General features: G+C 55.3%; 2 protein-coding genes and 1 long non-coding RNA gene across 3 annotated transcripts in view; 2 read left to right on the forward strand and 1 right to left on the reverse strand.

Moving 5' to 3' along the window:
- The window catches only part of ANKRD11 (ankyrin repeat domain 11), an 81,351-nt gene extending 63,915 nt beyond the window's left edge, over positions 1-17,436 (reverse strand). Inside the window, exon 1 of the mRNA XM_031615412.2 lies at positions 17,181-17,436. The gene's annotated coding sequence lies outside the window, so the exon portion shown is untranslated. The remainder of the gene's footprint in view (positions 1-17,180) is intronic.
- A 288-nt stretch (positions 17,437-17,724) lies between these two features.
- On the forward strand, positions 17,725-24,852 carry LOC149916197 (uncharacterized). The gene is made up of 3 exons (XR_016470711.1): positions 17,725-22,761; positions 23,942-24,069; positions 24,606-24,852. It is a non-coding gene; the product is annotated as an uncharacterized LOC149916197 (long non-coding RNA).
- A 62-nt stretch (positions 24,853-24,914) lies between these two features.
- Positions 24,915-25,742, forward strand: part of SPG7 (SPG7 matrix AAA peptidase subunit, paraplegin) — a 30,772-nt gene continuing 29,944 nt past the window's right edge. Inside the window, exon 1 of the mRNA XM_031615518.2 lies at positions 24,915-25,102. Within this exon, the coding sequence (XP_031471378.1) occupies positions 25,016-25,102 (87 nt within the window). The 5' untranslated portion in view covers positions 24,915-25,015. The remainder of the gene's footprint in view (positions 25,103-25,742) is intronic.

Genomic DNA, 25,742 nt, shown 5'->3' on the forward strand with positions numbered 1-25,742 from the left:
CAGCACAGCACCTGTCCCCACTCTGTGCCACGCAGCAGTGCCAATGCAGCTCCCAAACCATCACGCAACACAAGGCAGCTCACTGCCAGGCCTCCCTTTGCGCACGAATACCAAATAAAGCACTCAGGGAAACATGGTTGTGGTTCAAAACAAGCTCAGAGCCTTTCAAGACTTGTGATGCTGTTTCATATTAGCACGAAGTAATTTGCAAACTGGGTGAGCAGGCAGTTTGGGCAGGGAAGGAGCTCTGTGCCCAGCAGGCCTGCCCAGCACCTCCCCACCGGTGGGGAACCTCAGACAGACGCTGCACCTTGCTGACAGAGCACAGAGCAACAGCTGGTAGCAGCCCTTGAAAAATATACATTGGGAATCAAGTAATGCAAACTTCCTGCTTAAAAGGATGTCTTGCATCTTTACAGAAGAGAAATCAGCATTAGCAGGTAAGTGCTTTACGAGCGTAAGAAGCAAGACATGCCCAGTGCAGCCACACGCAGACTGAAATCACTGTGCTCCATCTCATCCTGACCAGCAAAGCAAAAGGGCTCTCCTGCAGTCCCTGCTTTGCATGGAGTACAAAAGAAGCAGAATGCTGGTTCTCCCTCCCAACAAGCAGGAGATACAACCTCCCCACAAGAGTTTGTTCTTTCCTATGGGCACTCTTTGAAGCCAGTAGAGCTGGATTCCGATTTAAAAGCAGACCCATGTTAATTCAAGTTCCACAGCAACCCAGAGCGGGGCTGTAGCACCATGTCAGTGTTAGGCTCAAATCCTGCCTCTTGCCAACTTCTGAATGAACAGATCTCAGGAGAGCAGGACAGCCCTTTTCCCCAGCATTCATCTGCTTCCCTCGACATAATTTAAGGAAAAGACAGAATTTCAATGAGGGATCTCTCTGAGGGCTCCACCAAGAAAATCTGCTGGGAATACACACAATACAGCAGCTGTGCAGCAAGATAAGCTTCACTACTGCAGCCAGGGAGCTCGAGGGGTGCACATGGAATGAGCAAGGGCAGGGAAAAGCCTCTGAATATCTCCGTAGGTGAGCAGAGAGCAGCCTGGCCATAAGGGCACACAGTGCCCTGTGCTGTCCTGCCACCAAGGGACAAAGGCCTGCTTGGGAATCACAGTGCTATCTACCCAAAGTGCTGAGCCATAGGATCCCACCATCTGGCTGCCAAACCCTAGTGTGTACCCATGCATTCACCTGGGACATCTGGGGTCACCCCCGAGCACCTGGAGCAAGCAGAGCACAGCGATGTGGATGCGCTGCAGGCAGCAACATGCTTCCAGGACATAGGCAGGAACCCAAAATGAAGGCCATGCCCTAACCTAGAGGCTCACACCACACCAGCAGCCAGCCCTGGTCACACCAGGGGAAGCAATAATTTGGCTCCATTCTCAAGAACAGAGCTCAGGTTGCTTCCATGGGGCCTGCAGGGCCTAAAGCTCAACCTATCCCACCAAGAAAGGAGCAGGCGGAACAGAAAGATGCAATTCTGAGCCTGCAGAACCAAGCTGACCTTGGAGCATTTTAAGGCCCCATCTGCAGTACTGCAGCCCCCAGGACAGGAAGGACGTGGAGCTCTTGGAGCGGGTCCAGAGGAGGCAACTGAGATGATCAGAGGGCTGGAGCAGCTCTCCTATGAGGAAAGGTTGAGGGAACTGGAATTGTTTAGCTTGGAGAAGAGGGGCTCCAAGGAGACCTCATTGTGGCCTTCCAGTGCTTGAAGGGAGCGTATAAACAGGAGAGGGAACAGCTGTTTGTGAGGGTGGATGGTGATAGGACAGGGGTGAATGGTTTGAAACTGAGACAGGGGAGGTTTAGGTTGGATATGAGAAGGAAGTTTTTCAGCCAGAGGGTGGTGAGGCACTGGAACAGGTTGCCCAAGGAGGCTGTGGATGCCCCATCCCTGCAGGCATCCAAGGCCAGGCTGGATGTGGCTCTGGGCAGCCTGGTCTGCTGGCTGGTGACCTGCACACAGCAGGGGGTTGGAACTGGATGAGCATTGTGGTCCTTTTCAACCCAGGCCATTCTATGATTCTATGACCCCTGTGGCCCACAAGAAGCAGCAAGCTGACACCAGTCTAAACTCATGAAGCAGAATGCTGCTTAGAGACCTGTGCTGGAAGCTGGGAGTCCAGGAGCTGTGACACCAAGCACAGCCCAGGCGCTCCCCCCAGCAGCCCACTGCCCAAGCTGGGGGGTGAGCAGAGCTCTGCTGCTGCCTGCCATGCAGCAACTGCTGCCAGCACCGTGCTTATAAGGAGAACGTGAGAAGACGTCTGGGTATGGTACATTTCTGTGCTTCCTTTTATAGCAATAAGACTTGGGAGGTTCGAATTCTGTAATTCATTTCAGTAGGTCAAAGCACGGTACAGAAGTGTTTCATTTTGGATTTAAATTGCATTGAACTAAGAACTAATGGCCAGCAGAAACGTACCCAACTGCTCACTGCTTGTAACCCCAGTGCACGCAACGGGAGCCGAGCAGAGCTGCGGGGTTCCAGCACGTTTCAGCTCTGCTACAGAGAACACCAACAAGTGGGATCGGGCGCCTGCAGCTCCTATGGCCCAAACATCCCAGGACTGCTGACCTCGCAGCCGCTGCTCACTGCTTCCCCCTGCAAAGACCCACAGAAGCAGCCCAAAAGGCAGGGTCAGAAACAGATGGGCCCAGCCCTCAGCACCACCTGAAAGCTGAAGTCATTTCAGTAGCTCCTTTTTTTCTTGGAGTGATGTGGCAGAAGAGCAATGCAAGCCCAAACAGTTTCCACTGAACCAGGTTTTTCTATTCTGTGCACACAATTAAGAGCTCTGGAAACACACGAGCATGTTCTCATCTCTCCTCCTTCACCCTCACCGCCCTTCTGTGGCTTCTCTGATGAGTGGAAAGAATTAACTCCAAACAGTTTCTGCAGTTTCCCGAGCCAACCCTGGGCTGCAGCTCAAGGCTCCGGCTTGCCCTTCTGCACCAGCAAGCAGAGACAAGACTCGTCCTGCCAGGCTGAGGAGACGCTGCTACCCCAGCTGGGATTTAGTCATAAAGGAACACCATTTGCTACAGAAGACATTAAAATACCTAAAGATCATCCATTTCTATCAGCAAACTCATGAACAAATCTTGCCTTCACCCCGCAGTGGTGTTGCCTCTCATCAAGGGCTGTTCCACTCACAGATGGCAGCTCAGCACATGGATCAGGGCTGTGTGGGCACCCCGGCAGCACAGCGAGCTGCAGCACCTCACCTGCCAGCCCCAGGGCTTCCCAACAGCCCTCCTGACCTCAGCAGGTTTTCATTTGTAGAGCCCCAACATGAAATACCATTACCTCAGACTGCTAGGTCTGTGCAATTTAGTTGAATCTCTCCCAGGAAGGTGCATCATCGAGTTCACTCTTCGCAAAGTGAGCTGAGTGTGCTGTGGGGGTACATGCAGAGCTGCTGCCTTGCTTTGGAAGGAGCCCTCACTTACCAGAGCACACAGAAGAATGAGTATTTATTTCAAACAGAGGAGAAAGCCTTACTGGAGGGAAAAAGAAAAGCAGCATAGTCTTACAGCATCCCATCTACCCTCACATCAACCAAACCACTCGGCTACCCAGCCCCAATCCAGTGCCAGCACTCAGAGCCACCCAGCTGCTTGCACTGCATACAGTGCATCCATCCCCAGCCCATCCGTGTGCTTTCTGAGAGCACAACTGCTCCATCAGTATTTCCATTCACAGTGGGGACAGACGGTAACCTCCGGATCCCAAACGCTTGGTGAGCCCCTCTGAAAGGTACCAAGTGTCTGAAGCAATTATTCTGCACTCAGATAATTACAAGTGTGGGACATAAATAGCACTGGAAAAAAAAAAAAGCTTAAGCACAGCTGTATCCGTATAGGTAGGTAAAGCAAAGGGCATAATAGAGCTGAAAGACAAGCCCCATAAAAGTCACCACCAGGAAGGGATTTCCAGGGCAGCAGAATCCGGCACAAGCTGTGCTCCAGCAGCAGGCAGGAGGCAAAGGCAGCCAGGGCTGCTCCCAGCACACCACTGAGAACAGGGGAAGGCAGCACCAGCGCAGTCAGCAGCACGAGCAGCAGTAATCCCAGCTGCTGACAACTCAGAAATAGTTACGGGAAAATTTAAAAATTAATCGAGTACTGAAACACTAAACAATGTATATTAGAAAGCTACAGGAATTCAGGCTTGTGACAAAAGAACAGCTGAGGATTACCCAACTCCTGCCCACAGATACCTACATTGGGATTGCAACACTCAGCTGGCAAACAAGTCTGAGCACCAGCTTCTATTTGTCACAGCACCCCAGAACCTCACCAGCTGCACTGCAGCAGGAATAACCCCCGGGCCAGGGGATCTCAGCCAGCTGAGATGTAAGTGTAAATGCAGCACAACATGCCAGCAGCCCTTCAAACGGGACACGCAAAGGCCAGCTCTGCAGATGGAGACGCACTGCCCACGTGTAGGAAACCCCACACCACGCTGGCTGGAATGAAAGCAAGCTGAAAAGCCGTGGGAGCTTTGACTTGTCCTAGTTATGCTGCAAGGCACTGCCCTTCAACAGCACAACACAGGTATGTGCTGTGGAATTAAACCGGTAATGTCAGGTTAGATCCCAGCCATGGCACACAGCAGGTGTGTTACAATCCTAAACAAGGCTGCTGAGGGACACACACACTGCTGGGCACACAGTGCCCCTGCACATGCCCACCCCGCACTGCCTCTCTGAAGTTCCCCTAAGCAAAAGCACAAGGCTTACAAAGGCACTCAGGCAGGGAGAGCTATCTGTAATTTCTCTCCCACTACGCTCAGTTTTAAATCACTGAGAAATGCAGAACATCCTCAGGAATGAGAGACAGACATCTGTCACCTTTCCGAGTCCCAAATTTGCAACCAAGCAGCTCAGTGACAAGCTGGATACGGGTTACTATTAATAACCAAACTATTTCCTTTCCTTTCTGAAAGCAATTTGTGAGAAGGATGCAGGCATTCCATTTATTGAAAAAGCACTAATTAGGCAAGGAGGGGCAAAGGAAGTCACTCTTCTGCCTCCAGAAGCACACGCAGTTGCTCTCCAAGGGAAGAAACAGCAGAGCCTCTCCTAGAGCACGCAGCACTGTGCTCCGAGCAGCAGCAGCATCACAGCCCAAAGCCCTGTGAGTGGGCACAGCACTGCCCTCCGAGCACACAGGGCTGGTCCGAAGGCGAGAAGCATCCAGGCAGCCCCGGTGTGCAGTGGAGGCTCCTCCTGCTGCCCAAACCACAGCGCTGGGCACCAGCTGTGCTCAGACCCCAGCAGCCACACACACACACACACCATGAGTGCAGGGCACGTCCCGCCCTACAGGAGCACAGCACCGAGCTGCACGGAGGGCAGTCAGGAAAGCATGCAGAGGACGAAAGGACAGAGGTAGGATTAAAGCAGTGCCTTGATCCCCAGCCAAACTGCTACCCATGAGCCCACGCAGCAGCCAGAGCTGAGTCAAAGCCCCGGCTGTGCTGCGCTCCGCTTGTAAAGTCACATTTAGATGTATACTTGCAATGTTCTTTGCCCGGCTGCTGGATAAAAACAATGCCTTTGTCATCAAATCTCGCTTCAGCAAGCTGACGTGACGTTTTCAATTCAGGAAGTAAGATAATTGCAGTTTGAGGTAAACAACTACAACCGCGCATCATGAACTGCTCTAATTTTAAGCCCCAGTCCCCTGACACACCCACAGCTCACAGCAGCCTCCTCTCGTTGCTCCCACCACCCGAGCAGCTCATGTCTGAGCCCTGCTGCTCTCACGTACCAACTAGGCTGGGGGAAGCAGGCACAGCACAGCAGAAGCCAAACCAAATGCAGCCAGGGAGCTTCCCAACCAGAACGGAATGAAGGGGAACTGAACACGAAAGGAGAGAAAACAGACTACAAATCTTGGATAGTCTGTTCCAGGCTCAGCCTCCCCTGGAGGTGTGGGTTCCATCCCACTCCTGACGGCTCACTGCTCCTTGCTGGATCCGGGTGATCCACAAGGTCCCTGCCAACCTAAGCCAACCCAAGGCACAAACTGCCTCTCCCCTCCGAGGAGCACAGGGCAGCACACCTGGGGTCACACGCCAGCATTTCCACTGCCAGCTGCACAGTCCAGAACCCCAGCAGCCTCCCCACCAGCACAGAATGGATCTGACACCCAGCATAGAACTCACTCACCCTTAGCCCAGGCCATGCTCAACTGCAGGACAACACCTGTATCCATGTGGGACTGCAGGAGATGCTGAGGGTTGGCTGCCTCTGGGATGAATCACAGCACACAGAGGTGGCAATAACTGCTGTTTATAGGTGGCACTTCAGCAGGCTTCCCCCTTTCCTCAGCCAAAGAAAAAGGGCGAAATTACAACAAAATGAACAGTGCTGAACAAGGGAATGCAGAAGAGTAAAGGAGATCTGATGCAGACAAAGCATTCCTAATCAGTTTTGCTCAGAAGAGACAGAAGTGGTCACAACTATTTTGGCAGCCGCTCCGAGAGCGTGGCTGTTTGTGCAGGAGACTGAACAGCAACACACCACGTGGGGAGGTCGGGCAGCCCGGCAGGCTGCTGCTCCAGCACTTCATCACCAAACGTTTTCAAACAACCCCACCCTGCTCCTGCCATTGTTGTCAGAGAGGGAATTCCAGGCAGAACAATTATTTCCACATTCTTATTGTTGGAAGAAGCAGAACGGTAATCCTGCACAGCAAAGAGATGAAAGTACTTTTCCCCATCACACACCTCTCCTTACAGAGATGAGCACCCTCTCCAAGCACCTGGCGTACAGCAACACCAGGGCTGTTGGATGCAAACACCTGAAGGCAGCAGTGAGACCGGATAGAAGCTCATTAAGCCCTTCATTAGGGCTGGCAGAATGGCCCTTCACTGGGGGAAAGGCAATTCTCTGCTCCCTGGGCACTCTGGAACCAACCTGCTGGGGTTCCACAAGGGCAGAGTCCTACAGCTCAGAAGGAGCCCATTGGTGCAGGTGGGGCTGAGCTGGAAGGGGCTCTGCAGAGAAGAACCTGCAGGTCCCATTGGCTGCCAGGGTGACCAGGTAACATCTTCTCTGCAGATACTCAAACCCAACCTGGATGCTTCCCTGTGCAACCTTCTGTAGGGAACCTCCTCTGGGAAGGGGCATTGGACAGGGGGAGATGCAGAGGCCCCTTCCAACCCCTATAGCTTTGGGATTCTGTAACTCTTTCCCAAAAGGAGCATCAGACCAAAACCGAGCACAAAAAGGGAACCTTAAAAACACTCCCAACTTCAAAGTGAAGCGGCAGAAAGTCAAACACTCCCTGCACCACCGGAGCCATTCTGCTATTTCCATTAACAAATGAATGTTTAACAGAATAATCAGCTGAGAGTCTATTCAATGGATCCACACAAGGTAACTTAGTCACGGCACACATCAGCTCATGCACACAACTGTGCTCATGCTGCAATTCATCCGTGCACCTGCAGAAAAATCACACGGCCAGGCTGTGCCATGATAACAGGCAGGAGCTGGGCAGGGCTGAGCTCAGCACCACGCACACACACTGCCTAACCCCATGAGTGCCCCAGATGGGCCACGAAGGAGCACAAATCAGTGTCACTTCACCTCACGGTGACAACAGGTGGGCTGGGGGGAGAGGGAAAAGATACGGCTGCTCAGCTGCTCTGCAGCCCTGCGAAGGGGAGCAGGACTGCTCACTGTGTGTAGGAATGAGAAAAACAGAACCTGATTCAGCCCTGCCTCCCTCCCAGCCCTGCCTCCTCCAGGCACTTTAAATAGGATGTCAGCACTACTTGTTTGTATGCCATTACAGAAAAATGCTGGGTTTCTTAATACTGCGTTACAGAACAAAATGTTACTCAATTCTTTCCGTAAAGTACCGAGGAAGAGCTGTGAGACCATATGCATCCGAAGGCATCCACGTGCTGGGATAAGCTGTGGTTACGTAAGGGACAATCGGCACCTGCCCACGGGGAAGAGGATGGACGGGGCTGCTGGGACCTTCCCTGCACCCCGCACCCAGCTGAGCACCGTGGGTCTGGTGATGGGGAAAAGCAACACTCACAGCTGGGTCACGGCTTAAGGCTTCGGCCATGAGAGCACGCAGACAGAAGGAAATCCCACGTGGCTCTCCTCTCTCCTTCAGCTCATGCCATTAAGCAGAAATGAATCATTCTCTAAATGGCGAGTTCAGCAGCAAGCAGGGTCACTGTGATCGCACACAGCTCCTGGAGGGCACGCTGAGCAGTCAGCCCTGAGCCCAGCCAGCAAACACAGCCCAAACCCACCTCCATCACCTTTCCATCCGCTCCCAGCCAAAATAAAGAGTTGCCGCTTGTGAGCACAGCTCAGCGCTGTGGCACTGCTCTGTGGTTGCTCACTGCAAGGCATGGGATGGAGGTGCTCACACAGAAACACACACTGCTATCCACAGCTCTCTGCTAAGCACAGATAGGGAGAACAATCATTGCACTGCAGTGTTTGGAACGTTAAAGATCTTAAGCTGAACCAGACACCACACGAGGGAACACCAAGAGTTGGGCTATTGCAGCAAATGAAATGAAAACTGAAGTGCAACCCGTGGTACATTTCAGCCAAACACACACCAGCTCCAGCCACCACAACACAGCCCTGACAACAAACCTCCTGCAGACCCACCACCCCTAACGGAGCACCTTGCAGCTGCTGCAGCACTGCTAACAGAGGTCCATTATAAGGGCGATGCACAGCCCAGCTCCACCAGCACACATCGGGCTGCGTTTCTATAGCAACCTGGGAGGAAAATATAAAGCAACTTACATGAAAATTATTCTCCATGACAATATATGTTAATGCTGGAACATTTTATCCGGAATGGCCTAGCAAGTGTTTACATTCAGACATGTGTTTACAAAAATAAATAGAAGGGAAGGTATCACAGCTAATGGGTTGTCCAGAGATAACAACTGTAGGCTGTTTTCCTTCAAGTTTTAATCTATGTAGAACAAAATTCTTTCAGCTCACAGAAGGGAAAGCAAGCCACCTTCGTATAGGTATTTACACGCTTAGATACAGTGCATTCTTTAAGCAGCAGCTTTTCAGAAGACATAAGCATGCTTGTAACTTTGATCCTGCAAACACAGAGCACCTTTATACCTCGCTGCTGGAGTGTGTTCAGCGAGAGGCTGAGGTGCTCAGATAGCTGAGCAGCCCATGCAGCAGCAGGGAATGGCTGCGAGCTGCTGCTGAGCTCAGGGACTCACTGCACTCCTGCTGGCTGCAGCCCACCAGGGTCACCCACTGCCCCACTGCACTCGTTGGGCCCAACTGCTCCTTTTCTCAGGGAACGCACCTCTGCTTTTTACCCCTCTCCTGAAGCGGGGCTGGCCCCATAGGCAGCCATTTGTTGGGCTCTCCGCTCACTTGGCTCGCGCCCCAAGGAGAAGCCGGAAGGAAGAAAGTAGGTTACAAACTGCCTGCAGCCCTCCGTGCTGCAGCACACAGCTGGGGACGGGGCACAGGAGCTGCGGGCAGGATGGCAGCAGGCTGATGGCCACACGCTGCCCACCAGCCTCGCTCTGCCCGCCGCCTCCCCGCCTGCACAACAGCCCGAATCACCAGAATCGTAACTTTTTATGACAGTGGGAAAACTGCAGTATTCTCTGCGAGTTCGCTCCACCCTGTACATAAAAACTGCTCGGAGGTCCAACCATAAAGCAAACTGCTCTCTTTGAAGTGCACCTTCAAGCCCTTTGTGTTGTGACGCGGATGTAAGGAACGCAGCACGCTCACATTTTACATAACCACACTCACAGCATCGTTTGTTCATCCTTTGGCGGCTGTTGACAACAGCAGCTGGGTGAGCAGGACCTGCAGGGGAGCAGGGCTGATACACACCCCCAGCATTCCAGGCCTGCTCCACTTTCCCCACAGCCCATTTGCTGCAGAGCCCACAGCAGCAGCACCGTTATCATTTCAGCTCATTCAGTCACCCAGCTCAGCACAGACACGCTTCCAGCCACACTTCTCTCTACAACAATACAGATCCCTCTCTCTCACCATACAATGAAAAGAGAAGAGCTCCAGATCTTAGGCGAGAAAAATCTGCAAAGCAAAGCACAGCAGCAGTTGCTAGGTTTCTTTTAAAACCTGCTGTAATTGCTATGATTGGATTCCTACCAGAGCTCCTTGCTGCTGCAGCAGAGGGCCTGAACGTCGTTCTCACAAAAGAACTTCCAAACCCAGGCTGCCACAGGTATCTGTGGCCCATGCAGAAGCGATGGAGCATGCCGTGCCCCCAGCCCCACGCAGGTACCACCCGTCCTGCTGTGCTTCCCCTTACTGGAGAAAAACGCTCCATGCTGAGAAGTCATCTTCTCTGTAAGTGCAGGCAAACGTGTGCTAACAAGAAGTAGGAGCTCGCAGATGGCTGCCCTGCACACTGAGGTGATCCCCGCAAAGCCAGCTCCCAGTGAGCTGAGTGTGCATGCAGCCAGCAGACCTCCTGCGCAGCCTGCATTGCTAAGAGAATTAGCAGCAGATGGACAAGGAAACCATCAGGATGATCACGTCCAATCCAGTCACTGCACTGCTCCATAGGAGTAGCCATGACTACAACCACGACACGGAAAAGAACCCCACGGCTCAAACATGGGGTGAAGCCATAAGACAAGGAGTTCACTTTAGGAAGAGTTTCTTCTCCCGAAGCGGTCAGGAAGCAGCACAGGCTGCCCAGGGAGTGGTGCGTGGGTCACCGACCCTGGGGATGTTCCAGAACCACACAGATGTGGCACTGAGGGACACAGTCAGTGGGCACGGTGATCTTTTCCCTATGTGAATGGTTCCATGTCTCAGAGCTGGCCGCACAGACATCAGTGCAGGAGCGGCAGCAGGCCTTCCACGGTAAGCACAACAGCCAGCCAACACAGCAGGCACCCCAAGCCTTGCTCCCCACCACCACCTCCATGTCCTCAGATCCTCCACATCCCAGCACCACAGCAGCTTCACCCCACTGCCAAGCAGCTTCCTCTCACCAAGCAGAAATGAGGCCTGGACCTCGAGGGAGACGGAGATGCAGGATGATCTCAGAAAGGCAGGAAGAGAAGTGAGGAAGCATCAAAAGACAGACGGGCTAAAATTAGAAGCAAGGAGGACCAGAGGAGGAGGACCGAGGCGGGAGCAGAACCTCTGAGATCAGTTCCCAGGAGCGGAGGGGAAACAGAAGGGAAAAGAAATCTGGCATGTGAAGCAGAAGCTAGCAGGCAGAACAGGCTGCAGCAGTGCATTCAGCATTTTAAGACTATACCCCATAGCTTTCTAACTAAAGAGCACTACTCAGCACGCCTGGAAAAAGCCACTAAGCTGACTTCTCATTCCATCTCCCCTGCCCTGCACGAGGGCTGACTGGAAGGCTACTCAGCTCCCACAGAGCACACTGAGCAGCACCCCAGTGCCAGTGCTAAGAACTTCTGAAGACAGCTCAATTCACCACCATCACCCCAGGAAGCACCTATGACCCCTTCAGAACCTTCTGGGCTGCAGGAAGGACACACAGCACAGAACAGCAGCACCAACACGCAGCAGGGGCATGATGCAGCAAGGAGAAAAGCTATCAGCCATCCTCATCCTCCAAACCAACACATCTCAGGTGTCCTGCAGAGCCGATGGGACAAGAAACTGTTAGCAAAGGTGAGCCTCCAGGAGCACAGCTTTTCCTTCCACACCCAGCCTGCTCAGGAAGGAGAAGCTTTACACCCTAGAACACCCAAGCTTGTGTTCCTTGTGCACCCAGCACCAAGCTTGGCTCAAAGCACTGGGGGTGTGTGGCTGCGAGATGAAAGCAAGCAGGCAGCAAGCAGCAGCCCAGCACCAAGCAGAGCAGCAGCCCACACCACGAGCAGGGTGTGCTGAGCAGGGCATTCCCCCAGCAGACACCCCAACAGCAGCACAGTCAATGCTGTCAGGTACCCACTGGCAGCAGCAGCAGGCCCAGCACAGAGCAGGTGCAGCATGGCTCCGTGCGGCCGGCGGCGTACGCTGCTGTGATAACAGGCATTGCATAACCCACACCAGCCACCAGCGCACAGACTGGAAAACAGACCCAGAGAGTAAAGTCTACCAGCAGCCCGCTGCTCTGCCAGAGCCCAGCACAGCCACGCTCAGTGCAGAGAACTGCCCCGGGCACAGCGTTCCCAGCACAGAACCACCCAGACCCCCCCCCCTGCAGCCCCCACTGCCTGCCCCCAGCCCAACCCACGGCTCAGGAGCAGCTCGGGGCTCCTGGCACCGTTTGTTTACACGGAGCGGTCACGGGAGAGGCTGGAAGCAGGATCCAGCTTTACTGCTCTGAACTCCTGCCCAGATGAGCTGATAACACACGTGCACCAGCTCAGCCAGGGCAGGGGGCACCTTCATGTCTGCTTTATGGGAAACCGAGATGGGCCACAAAGTGCAATTCGGACTTTTATCCTTAATAATGAAGTTTCCATGAACCTTGTTTCCCTTTACAGCCATTCAGAATACATACATATTTTTAAACTATTGTTTCTAATTACACAAACTTCCACTGCAGGACGCCTCAGAGCAGTGCAGGATTCTCAGACAGCCTTCTTCTGCCAGCAGGGCTCACCTTTCCCAGGCCGACACCTCCATGCCGCGCTGGTGCTGCAGCTCTAGCAGAGGCTCTCAGCCCCTTCCATTCTGCACACAGCAGCACTGAGCCAGCTCCCTCCCAACCTGCAGCCTCCCATGTCACAAAGCAAGAATCACAGATCTATTAAGCCTGAAGGAGATCTCTAAGACCATTAAGTCCAGCTGCCACCCCATCCCCACCGTGCCCCCAACACCACACCTACAAACCCACACCAGGCCTGCAGTAACACCTCTTGGAGCAGATCAGCACAACACAGGAGGGAAGGAGACACTTCCAGCAGCTCACACATAGGAAGGAGGCCAGCCTTGTGGAGACAAAGCTGCTTTTGCACGCACACACACACACAGATGTTTCCTCCCTTTCCATCCCAAAGGCCCTTAAGCCCCCTGCAGACGCCGTCCCGCTCACACAGCCCCCCACAGCAGCGATGTCTCAGTGCTTCCACCAAGGCTCCAGCCCTGCAGCCCTGCTCTGCCCGCACAAAGCCAGCAGGCAATCAGGAGCTCACGGCTGCCATAAACTGCAGGGGAAGATTTATTCTAAAAATACCAACCGGTTACGTTCGGTTCTCAGACGTGGGAAAGCAGGCTGCCGAGGGATTGGGTTGGTTTGGGTTTTTTTTTTTGTTTTTAGAGGATAAATAATTCAACGCATGAATGCCAAGGGCAGCACCGCACGCATCCATATGGCGGGGCCGAGCAGGCAGCAATGCACATCAGCAGGCTGACAGAGCCTTCAACCCTGACCTAGAAAACGCTGCGCTCCCCGGGCTGCAGCGCGCTCTGCGGGGCGGGCCCCCCCCATTCCCAACATCCGCACGCTGCATTTTTGGCCTCCGTTGGCAGCAGCTGCACTGCAACGAGCAGAACAAACCACCCACGTGACGGGCTGAGGAAAATGAAAATCATCTCGGAGGGCCGGGGCTGGGAGCTGCGCCTGCGTGCTGCCAAAGCTGGGAAAGCCCCGGCACTGCCCTGCGGGTCACGGCCGCAGCGCCTGCGTGGGGCCACCCAGTGCTGCTCCTCCTGGGGGCACCCAGAGCCGAGCCGGGCACCCAGAGCTGCTGCTGCTGCCTGTGTCAGCAGTCAGACCGTCACAGAGATGATTCCATTCTCTGAATCCAATCGTTCCTTTGGTCTGTTAATGCGTGCACACAGAAACCTTACCGGCCCAAAGAGTGGTGTAAACAGCACAGAGTCTGAGGGCGCTGCTATAAACAGAGCTAATGGAACTGGGTGATTGGAAATGGATCTTGAAAGCTGTCAGATCAAAGCAAGATCTCTGCCACGCAATGGCTGCATTACCCTCGGAGCCACGGGGCTAATACCATCCATAAAAACATCGTGCTCAAATAAGTTCAGGAACGGCAGGCTTTCATCTGTCAGAGGTGTGGGGCTGCCATGGGGTTACCGGCACGCACACAGCAGGGAGATGAGAGCAGATTTCCAGGAGCCCCCAGCCCGGCTGCCACAGCCCACACAGCACAGCCAGGCTCCTCAATGCCACCAGTGCTTCAGCTCCTTTCCTCCTCGTTTTCTTACACACTACGAAGGAGATGGCAGAGCAGCATTCCCTGTAAGGAGGCACAGAGGAAGCACAGGGTGCTGCCATTTCCCACAGCTCTCCTTCAGCATTCCTTATGGCTGTGCTCAGTGGCATACAAATTACATAAGAGTTGGCTGCGAGGCGCTCCGTGCCCTCAGCTCCTCGCCTCCCCTCTCGCAGGGGAAAGGAAAATATTTCAGAGCTGCATACAAATCATTCCTGCTCGGTGTCACGCAGACGGTTTAAATTAGACGGGGGTAAAAATACAGGCGGGTTTATCACGAAACACCACAGCCTTTGATACAGAGACACCGACCGGTTTCCCCACGCAGCCCTCGCTGCCGCTCCGTGCCAACGGAGGCACCCAAGGAGCCGTGAGCACAGCCAGCAGGGAAGGCCCGCCCGGTATCACCGGCTCTGCTGGGCACAAAGCACCAGTGCCTGTCGCTACTTGCTGTGTGACGACCGCCATTACAGCTCCATGCCAGGGAGGAATTTCCACCCGGAACGCAGACGGCCGAGCCTGAAATTCAGGTACTGCTAGCAGGCCAGGAGAGCAGAAATCTGCTGCTTGTTTGCCCTGTGCAATGCAATTAAGCAGCTCTGGTTGCATGAATCTCCCTTCTGTGCAGCAGCAACTCTCCAGCACGTAATGAGAAGTCCCCAGCTACAGCTCCAGCCCACACCAGGATTCATAGAATGGTCTGGGTTGAAAAGGACCACAGTGCTCATCCAGTTCCAAACCCCTGCTATGTGCAAGTCGCCAACCAGCAGACCAGGCTGCCCAGAGCCACATCCAGCCTAGTCTTGAATGCCTCCAGGGACGGGGCATCCACAGCCTCCTTAGGCAGACTGCCCCCAAACAACACCATGTGCACGGCACAGGACACCCAGGCACTATTTCCCAACACCACAGCTGAAAGCCCTTCCTCACTGCCAGCACAGTGACCACACAGGCCCAAACCCAACCAAGCCCAGCACAACACCACGGGGTCTCCAGGTCCTGGAAAACTTCATTACAGAACATCACCCTCCTTTAATGTTAAAAAAAAAAAAAAGGGGGTAAAAACAATGGTAACGCTTCCAACGTACGTCCAAAAGCCACAACATAAAGACCAAGCATACAGATTAAATGCTGCAGAGATAGACGTGTCAGGAGCCTCCCTTTGAAGTATCTGCAGGAAACACTGTGATGGCGCAGCCACGTTACAATTACACAGTTGGAATAATCACCACCAGTTGTAGGCAGCCCATCTGCTTCGCTGGGGGAGCACTGCTGGTGCAGCATTGATTAACAGCACCGGGCTGCAGTGACCCCGGAGAAATGCATTTGTGTGCTCTGCTGAGCACAGCCCTGCACGGCACCGGGGGGGTCTGCTCAATTAAAACAGAGAAGCAGGGAATGAAGTCACCCTAACAGGTTGCCTGATGTGCGCAGGGGAAGCCCGGCACTTTGCAGAAGGGTTCTGTTCCTTTTGTTTGGTCGGGTTTGGGGTGGCTTCTTGTTGTTGTTGAGGGGGGTTTACGAGTTTTCTTCCCCCCATTCAAGAACTGATTTACACATTGGGCAATCCACGCACTGAGCCTGGGAAAATGCCTTCACAGTGACATAAAAACAAAACACAGCACATTAAAAAAAAAAAAACCAATTCGCCCTATGCCACATTCTTATGAAACAGAGCTCCAAGAGTTCATTTCTGAAAGCAGAACTGATGGAGAAGCGCTGCACTCCACCTCCCCGGCTCACAGCAGGCAGGGCTCACAAACCCAAAGGAGCTGGGAAGGGGGGCACGGCACACAGGGCTGCTGCTCACCCAGCTCTGAGATGCTGCGCGACTCACAGAGCAGAGCCTCAGCGCTCGCTCAGCCACCACGGAGTCGATGCAAGCCCCAGCCAGCCCAGCGCCGCAGGCTCACAGCCCCCTGCAGCAGGATGAGGGCAGGATGCGCCCCGGCAAGCCCTGCACGGCTCCCGGGGGGCCGGAGGGCTCTCCTGCAGCCAGAGAGGAAAAACCCAGAGCATCCCCACACGGGAGAGCTCGGCTCCACGGCGCCCAGCACACCTGGGTGGGAGCGGCCGGGCACAGCTCCACGCCGGGGCTGGGGCACAACGCGGTGCTGCTGCCTGCAAGCTTCCGCCGCAGGAAAACCGCTCGCAGGGTTCGGCGGTGCGCAGCAGAGAACTTCCCCACCGAGACGGGAAGTCGGCACGGGTCGGGCCGCACGTCCCACGAGCAGCTGGAGCTCCGCGCCGTGCCGTCGGGCAGCCGTGCTGCAGCGCTTACGGAGCACCCGGCCCGCCTCGTGAAAGCGCCGAGTTCCTTTAAGCGAACCTTATCAGACGTCGAGGGCAGAGCACGCACAAAAGCACGTAGCACAACACACGCCGGGGATCGCCTCCTTCTCCCTTTGCGAGGAGCGATTTCAGCCCCCAGAAAAAAAAAAAATAAATAAAAAATAAAAAATAAAAAAGACGGAGAGCCGCCATAAAGCCGCACCGCACCGCTCGGCGCCCGCACACGCAGCTCTGCGCCCCGCAGCGCCGTGCCGACAGAGCGGGGCTGGGGGGGTCGGGGTGGGCTGCAATCGGATCCCGCAGCTGCGGTGCCGCTACGGGCAGAGGGCGGGGGGCCGCCGCACCCCGCAGCCCCCGGCCGCGCCGCCCAACGCCGGGGGGTTTCAGGCCGGGCTGCGGGGCGCAGCCGCTCGGGGGGATTTTTTTTTTTAAATTATTATTTTTTTCCCTATTTCTCCGTTTATTTCCCCCCTCTTCCCCCCGTCCTTCGCTCCGGGCACCATCGCCGCACGGCGCACAAAGGCCACTCGCGGCGACGCCGCACCGACGGACGGACGGACAGACGGAGCGCAGCCGCCGGCCGCGCTGCCCGCGGGGTGACGGCATGGGAAGCGGAAGCCGGCGCTCCGCTCGGCGTCGTTCCCCCCTTCGTTCCGCTCCGCAGCCCCCGGCCGCCCCCCCCGTTCTCCTTACCGGGCTCAGAGGGCCGAGGGCCGCCTCGCGGAGCAGCGAGGCCTGCGGCTCCGCCGGCCCCGCCGCATAGAGGAGGCGGCGGGGGGGAATGGAGGGCGCGGAAGGCGCGGGGCTACTGCAGGGGGCGCGGGCTGCCCCTCCCGGCCCCGCGCTCCATGGCCCCGCCGCGCTCGGCCTTCGGCTCCGGCTCACGGCTCGCAGCGCTGCCGCCCGCCCGCTCCTCGCCGCCGCTGAGACGCCGCCGCTCACTGGTCCGCCGCGTCGGCGCGTCCCATTGGCCGGAGCGGCCAGCGCCGCCGTGACGTCAGCGCGCCGCCGCGGGAGGGGGATATGGAAAACACGGCGCCGCGGCGCCCCCCCAGCACCCATAAACCCCTCCGCCTCGCGGGGGCTGACGGGAGCGGGCGGGCGGGGCCGGGGGCGGCTCGGGCGGCGGCCTCCATTGGTTGACGTGTCCCCGCGGCGCGGCGGCTCATTGGCGGGAGCTCGCGGAGGGGGCGCTTCCGGGGCGGGGCCTGCGGCCGCGGCGCGGGGCGGGGGGCGGGGCTCGGGCCGAGCCTGGCGTAGCGTCGCCGGGGCCGTCGTGCGGTGTGCTGGGCCGGGCCGCCTTCCCTCGGCAGCTCTGTTAGGCGTTGCGTCCCTCGGCCTTCAGAAGGCCGCGTTAGCTAGAAAGTCCTGGCGGCGAATCCCGCAGCCGCCGTGCCGCCTCCCTAGCAGTAGCGCGCGTTCGTTCCCGGTTGCGGCTCAGGCTGAGGGTTGTGAGGCCCCCCAGCCTCAGGGTTAGCGCAGCCTGCCGACAGAGCCCGGCTTCGGCACCCTGCAAACGGCCCCAGCTTAGGCCGCCCGCTCCCGGCCACGCTGCTCGCCCCCACGCTGTTCTCTGCCTTTCCTCTCCAATTCCAAATCATCCTTGCGAAATACCCAGAGGCTTCTGTGCAGTTTTTATTTACAGGCTCTCTTCTAAATAACCGAACCGTTCGGCTCTCCAAGCGAGGACGTTCGTTGTTGCCTGGATAAGCCTCCTGCCTTTGTCCCACTGGGCTGGGGAAAGCAGCCGTAGTAAGTGCACGTATGCTTGGTGGTGAAGGCAGGCAGCCACGTGACGGCTCAGTTCCTGTGCCTGAGTAAACACTGCTGGTGCCTTTCGTCCCGCCTGGCCGCCGTGCTGCCCTGAGCTGCTGCTGTGTCTCATCACGACGCCCGCTCTGTTCCCATCTGTAGAGTGTGAGCTGAGGGAGTGCCAGCAGTACTGCTAGGTGCTGTTACCCAAAGGCAGCTGCTGAGCTCAGCATGGCCCTCCTGCTTGTTGTACAAAGCCTGATCGCTCTGCCAGATGTAGCAGAAATGCAGTACTGGAGCCCCTTTGTGTCATCAAGATAAACGCTGCAGCACCCCCCAGGAAGAAGCCTGTTTATGGTGTAGATCTTCACAGCAAGTAAAAAGAATGCACGTGCGCAGCTCCCCTCCCAGCGGGGTGGCAGAGGTGCCTGGTGTGGGTGGGAGCTGCCTGCAGCTGCAGCACTGTGTTTTGTTTTGGTTACTGAGGATGGGGAACCCCCGAGGCAGCGGCTCTCAAATAGTTTCTAACAGTGACCTCATCAGTAATCGTTCTGGTTCTGTTTTTTTAATCTCATCTTCCAAGAGTGTGGCCTACAACTGCAAGTGCTTTCCTGGCATTTGCAGTTCCACTTTGTGTCACACACCTGGCAGCCACGGGATTGCCCTTGTATGCTGAGGGTGGCCTGGGTGCCAGCAGCCCCCAGCAGAGCTCAGCTGGGCTCAGGAATGATGAAGGGCTGGCAAAGGAGCAGGTGTCCAACTGCTGTTAAATAAGAGCAGTAGAGATTTACTCTGAGCCTGTTAAGCTGGTCCTGTGTTCCACTTAGGCCTAGTCTTCTTTATCTCTACCCATCTTTCTCCTCCGTAAGACCTACTAAACTAGTCAAAAGCAAGGTAGTTTTGTTTTTTCTTGTCCTCCCTTTCATTAGGCTGCTCGTCACGCTTCACTGAAAACACTGCAAACAAGTGTCTGCTTCTCTGGTGCCTCTGAGTTAGTAGATTAGAGGGGAAATATGCTTTTTCATTTCCTAAATATAGTTGGTTGTAACTGCTTCCTTGACAGCCTTGAATGTCATCCAGGTCAAAGATCCAGCGCTGGGGAGGAAGTTAAAGCCTTTCTGTGTCATCCTGACCTTTTTTATTTGAATACAGCAGCGTGGACTATCAACCTATTTCAGGGAGGGACGTTAAAAGTTCTTTGTGGTAGAAAGCTAACAGCAGGAGTATGGGGAGGAGTCATTTCATCTGGCGGTTGTTCTCCTGTTTTTCTAGGTGAGACTTCTGGGATGAGGCTCTTTAACCTGCCTGCTTTTGTTAACCCTAGACTTGCTTTTGCTCTCTGCAACTTAATTATAATACTTCAGAGGAAAAACTGTAGTTGATTGATGAGTACTTTTATCCTTCACTGAGGGTTGTGAGCTTTCAAATCCTACAAATATTCTGGTGCTGAGGAGGAAAGGGAACACTGCATGAAGGCAGAGAAATTAGGGCACTTGGGGAATGTGCTTTCAGACCTAGTTCTGCCTGTGACAGCAAGCTAAAAGGACAGTAACTCTGGGGAAGGAGCACAGTGATCCTTTGGTCCTAGCTCTGCTACTCTTTCCTTGTCTAACCCAGCCCAGCATCTGTGTCAGCCGCTCAACTGCTTTTGCAACTTCTGGGTAGCCGTGCTCATCTAACTATTTCAGCTCTACAGCAACTGCCCTGTAATGGAAGGAACCATTATCTCAACCATAAGGGCGAAAATACTTGTTTGGTGTTACTGTGGGTGCAATTCCCTGTTGATTCAGCTCCTGTCAGCAGGTAAAGATGGGCATCTGTATTTAGTAGGTTGTACAGTGTGAATTATGAGTGCTCGGGTCAAACATCAGGGCTAAATGCTGTGTGACCAGTCAAATGCCAACATCAAAGGAGCCGAGACAATAAAGCTTCAGAAGGACTTTGATTAGAAGAACTTTACTTTAACTGTGGCTCATGTTTCAGCTGATGTCACCTATTAACATTTTGAAGAGGAATGGCAAACAAGGCAAGCCACTCAGAAAGGCGGCCATGTGGGAAGCCAGCAAGGAGCGCTGCTGATGCTCCTGGTGCTGCAGCACAAAGCTCCCTAGCTGCACACCATCTTACTTTTCTTAGATAAAACTACTTTCAAGCCATCTGTATGTTCCTTTTGTTAAAGAACACCCCCCCACTTCAAACAAGGCCTTTCTGCCTGTGCTGCCATTAAGAAATAAGATGCTGGCTTACGCCTGCTTTGTAATGAGGTGGTTGCTCACAGCTCTGCAAGATGCAGTAAAACCGTAAGGTTAAACTCATGCAACAGCTCACTTGAACCAATAGTTCACTTGAGCCTCCTTCTGGAGGTTTCACTCCTCAGTCTGGGCTACTGTAATCAGCTGTCCCAGCCCTGAGAAGCCTCAGGAACCCACAGAGGTCCAGGACAGGGCAGTGCCAGCTAACCAGGAGCTGATTCAGCTCCCATGCACACTGTGCCCTTCACCTGTGCAGGGAGTGGCATTTTTCGACCCCTCTAGGCTTCAGGATGCTTTTATGACTAAGAAGTCTGTTCACATGGCTCCCTGCAAGACCTCGTGCCTATATGAATGGCAAGGTGGAGCATGCCTAGCAGAGGATGCTTTCCAAGGGTAGTGGTCCCCCGCTGCTGGGTAAATGCCTTGTATTGATGTTTCGGGTGTGAACTTGTGACAGTCCTGTTCTAATTACTGTTTCGATGGTTCCTAATGACAGGCTTTAGGTTTCTAGTTTGAGATTTGAGCAGTGCACAGTGACAGTTGCTCGCTTGGAGCTTACTGACTTCCTCCCGTCTGCGGGTTTGGAGCTGACTTCAGCCCCCTCCCGCACACAGATGGATGCCTGGGCTTCCGAGCTCCACGTGCTGCAGCAGCTCTCCAGGGAGTGCATTCTCATGGAGCAATCTGCTCACTCATGGCCTCCGAGTTACAAACAAGCTACTCCTCTCCTCCTGCTCTACCCCTGCAAGCCAAGCTGAGAGGTACCCACGTCCCTCTGAAGGAGCACCGCTCCTTCTTGCCTTTCCTAGCGATTCATAAGCCATCACTGGCAGCTGTCCTGACACACGGTTCAGTCTCTACTGCTGTACCACTGATTCCCTCTGATCCCCTGCCTGTAGCCATCTGTCACCTACCTGTCTTAAAGTTAAACTGTCTGGTATTCAGAAGTGGCTCAGATATAAAAGCTTGTAGCTCAGCAGTGTGTCCCAGTTGTGCCCAAAGCCTGTGGCTGCCTGGCTGTGGGGCTGGCGTGCCCTCGTGCCCAGGGGAAGGAGCAGTTTCAGTGCCATGCTCTCCCATGCACGATGAGAGGAGCAGGCAGGGAAGCAGTGGCAACGTCTGGCAACAGCACCAGGAAACACTACAACTTGCAGAGATCCCAGGCTGTTCCTGGAGGAATAGGTGCAATAGTTTGGGACTAGCTCAAATAAAAAGGCTATCTGCTAAAGAGATCTTTCCTTGGTCAGGAGTTTCACTGTGCTCGAGGGGCAGACGTGGTCTTTTAAGCATGTCCTTCCTTACCGAGCCTAAGGCTTCCCTGGGTACCTGGCCTTGCTGTGTTGAAGGGGAGCAGCCACCCCTGTCATCCACCAAGGATTCTCCTAAGAATACCTGGCAGAGTGACAGGGACGTGGGTAACAGAGCAATTCCACGTCTTTTTAAAAGTCTGAATTTACCTTCTGGCTGCTGCAGCTCCACATTTAATCCTTTGATTCATTATTGATGTCAGGTCTGCGGTGGTGCAGTGGGACACCTGATTCCAGGTGTCCATTCACTCAGTTTGCAAAGTACTGTGTTGAGATGAGTCTGTGGGTGGATGGGGTCCTGCGGGAGCTTCCTGAGGTTTGTGGCTAGAGCAAGGGTAGCAAGACTGTCTCATGGGGAGCATGGAAACAGGAGAGGTGAGATTTCCAGCGTAGCAGAGCTGAAAGGCTCTGAGTCGGAAACTGATTTCTCTTGGCCTTAAAAATGCACGGATGGAACTGCTAATGCTGCTTTTTCTTCCTAACCTACTCAGGAGATAAAGCAGGGATTTCAGACTCCAATCCCGCACCTTTCCCCAGTAGTAAACACACGTAGCATTACTGAGTGATGTCATGGCTGGAGCACATCCCAGCGAGGCCAAGCCTGGATCAGGTTATATCTGTCTTCTCAGAATATTGGCTTACTCCCAGAGGAGCATATTGCCAGCTCAAGGACAGTGACTGAAGCCACCTTTCCCAAGGTCATCTCTCACACGCAGAGAGGACAGCACTTGCCTTCCCATGCACAGCGCAGCCTGAGCCACCCACGCAGGAGTCGCAGTGCAGCTATGGTGATTGCTGGCTGCACGCAGAGCAAAACTTCTCGCCTCTCCTTCCTGGCATGGCTTTGCGTTGGCACGAGCATGGCAAGGACCCCAGCACCCCCTTCCTGGTGGCTCATCATCTGCTTGCCTTTGAGGCACAGTGTGAAAGAGGAATAGGAATTGCGTCAACTCCAGCTATGTGGTATGTCTGAAAATAACCAGTCCTTGCGGATCTGTCACATCGAGGCCGGCATCTTCTGGCTGAGAGGGTCCCAGAAAGAGCCCCACGGACCTGAAATGCTGGTGGCTGCAGTCAGTGAGCCCGCTTAGGCTCAGCTAGATGATGGTCTGTGCTGGAGCTTGGACCCATTCAGCTCTCGGTACCTTGCTTCATTAAATGTGTGCAAGTTTGCCTGCACTGAGGCTGCAGCAAAAGCAGAAGGCAAGCATAACAAAACCCGTTTGTCTCCCTGCTGGGTCAGCGTGGCAGAAGGCAGGACTGTCCTGTCTAAGCAAACTGCACAGCTTCACTTCTAATCGGGCTGTAATTCTATTTAAATGATGCAACTCTTAAAAATAGATAGGCTTAATTAGCAACAGGCCTAATCAGAGAATCGGTAGAAGCGCACTGTGACATGTCTCGAGTGAAGCTGAGCTAGAGAGGTGTGTGGTGCTGGGACCCACAGCCCCTCGTTCCAGGTGTGCTTTGCTGTGGCAGCTGCACCCCATGTTTTCCTACTGGAAATCTCACTCGTCTCTGCTCTGTCTGCACAGCCTGCACTCAGCTCTGGTGAGGCCGCACCTTGAGTATTGTGTCCAGTTCTGGGCCCCTCACTGCAAGAAAGGCATTGAGGCCCTGGCGCGTGTTCAAAGAAAGGCGACAAAGCTGGTGAGGGGTCTGGAGCACAGGCCTTATGAGGAGCGGCTGAGGGAGCTGGGATTGTTCAGTCTGGAGAAGAGGAGGCTCAGGGGAGACCTTATTGCTCTCTATAACTACCTGAAGGGAGGTTGTGGTGAGCTGGGGGTCGGCCTCTTCTCCCGTATAACTGGTGATAGGACTAGAGGGAATGGTTTCAAGCTGCGCCAGGGGAGATTCAGGCTGGATATTAGGAAATACTACTGCTCTGAAAGGGTGGTCAGGCACTGGAATGGGCTGCCCAGGGAGGTGGTGGAGTCACCGACCCTGGAGGTGTTCAAGGAACGTTTGGATGTTGTGTTGAGGGATATGGCTTAGCGAGAACCATTGGTGATAGGTGGATGGTTGGACTGGATGATCTTATAGGTCTTTTCCAACCTTAGTGATTCTGTGATTCTGTGATTCGGTGCTAGAAGGAGCCTTCCCCACCAGTCAGCATTTCTGAACAAGCTATTTCCTCCTCCAGGCATAGCTGAGGTGTAAACGGCCTCCCAGTGAGCGTCCCTCTGCACGGCAGGTGGAGATGTGACACCCCCCCGTGTCGGGCACCCAGCAAAGAGCCACAGCGTGAGCTGGCACAGCCTGTAGACACAGGTGGGAAATCAACGCCCTGCTGGAGCTCCTGCCGTCATTCCCCAGCCTGAGGGACGCCTCAGGGCCTCCACAGCCCTGAGCAGCACCCATCTCGCCGTGGGCTTTGTGCTGTGTCAGACCTGGGCTCCTTGCAGCCTCAGAGGAGCCAGGTTTTGCGTGGTGCGTGGCTGAGCCTCCCTGCGGGCAGCAAACAGGAGAGCCCAGAGCCAAGGTGGGCAGCAGTGCGACCACGGGGCCTGCAGGCCGTGCCAGCTGCGGCCAGCCCCTATGGACTGACTGCAGCCAGCTTAACGCCGTGCCCGTAAATTCAGCTGTTTGACGATTAAACCAGTGATACACGGAGACTGCCAGGAGCGGGGGGGGGCATTAACGCGCTAACAGACCTTGCTGGTGGAAGGTCTGCCGAGGTACATCGCGGGGGGCAGATGGCAATTAGCGCCCTGAGAGACTCTTCTAGAAAGAGGATGCTAATTCAGCCCTGCTGGGAAGGAAGAGGTCCTTCACGCGGTAATTATTTATCGTTATTTTATCTGCAGCTCGGGACGGGCGAGCCAGCAGCGGTGACAGCAGCACTGACAGCAGCAGTGGCAGCACCCAGAGCCGGCAGCGGGGGGCCAGGAACCGCAGGCAGCAGGAGGAACGCGGCGGCGGAGAAGCGCGCCGTCCCGCAGGGCGGTGTTCGCGGAGCTCCCGCGCATCCGAGCGCGCGGGAGGTTCGTGCGGCAGCGCGGCGCTGAGGGCCCCGCTCCGCTCCGCTCCCCGTTGCCGCGGTAACCGCGCGGCGCCGCCCCCCACCCCCCCCCGCCCGCCATCTTGCGGCATGGCAGCGCCGCCCGCCCGGCCCCAAGATGGCCGCCCGCCCTTCACCGCCCGCTTCCGTCCCCGCTGAGGCCTGCGGCTCGCGGCGCGGCGCTCTCCGCCCGCCGCCTCCTCCCGGCAGCGGGGCATGGCGCTGCTCCGCTTCCTGCTGCTGCGGGGCCGCTGCGGCTGGCGGCCTAACCCCGCGGCGTGGGCCCGGCCTCGGCGCCCGCAGGTAACGGGGCGGTGCGGAGCGGAGCGGAGCTCGGCGGTTCGCGGCTTTGTTTTGTTTGTGTTCAGCGCCCGGAGCTGCCGTCTGTCCGAGTTGTGTGCGAGTGTGAGTGTGTGTGCGTGTATGTGAGTGCGAGTGTGTGTGAGCGAGTGTGTAAGAGTGTAAGCGAGTGCGCGAGTGTGTAAGAACGTGAGCAAGTGTGAGTGTAAGAGTGTAAGCGAGTGTGTGTGAGTGTGTGTGAGGAAGTGTGAGTGTAAGAGTGTGGGCGAGTGCGTGTGAATGCGTGAGCGTGAGTGCATGTATGCGAGCGTGCGTGCATGTGTGTGCGTGTGAGTGAGGGTGAGTGAGTGCAAGTGCGTGTGAGTGTGTGTGAACGAGTGTGTATGTGAGTGAGAGTGTGAGTGTGTAAGGGTGTGAGCAGGTGTGAGTGTAAGAGCGTGAGCGAGTGTATGTGAGTGTGTGCGAGTATGTGAGTGAGTGCGTGCGTATGTGTGTGTGAGCGTGTGCGAGAGCGCGTGTGCGTGCGAGTGTGAGTGCGTGTGAGCGCGGTCACGGCAGCGCCGGTGCCGCCGCCGAGGCTGTGTCCGCCCGCGGCTCTGCCCGCTGCTTCGGCCGCTTCACGGCGAGTCCTGCAACCCTGGCG

Source organism: Phasianus colchicus, chromosome 13 (assembly GCF_987193195.1).
Source record: "Phasianus colchicus chromosome 13, bPhaCol1.hap1.1, whole genome shotgun sequence".
Classification (NCBI taxonomy): domain Eukaryota; kingdom Metazoa; phylum Chordata; class Aves; order Galliformes; family Phasianidae; genus Phasianus; species Phasianus colchicus.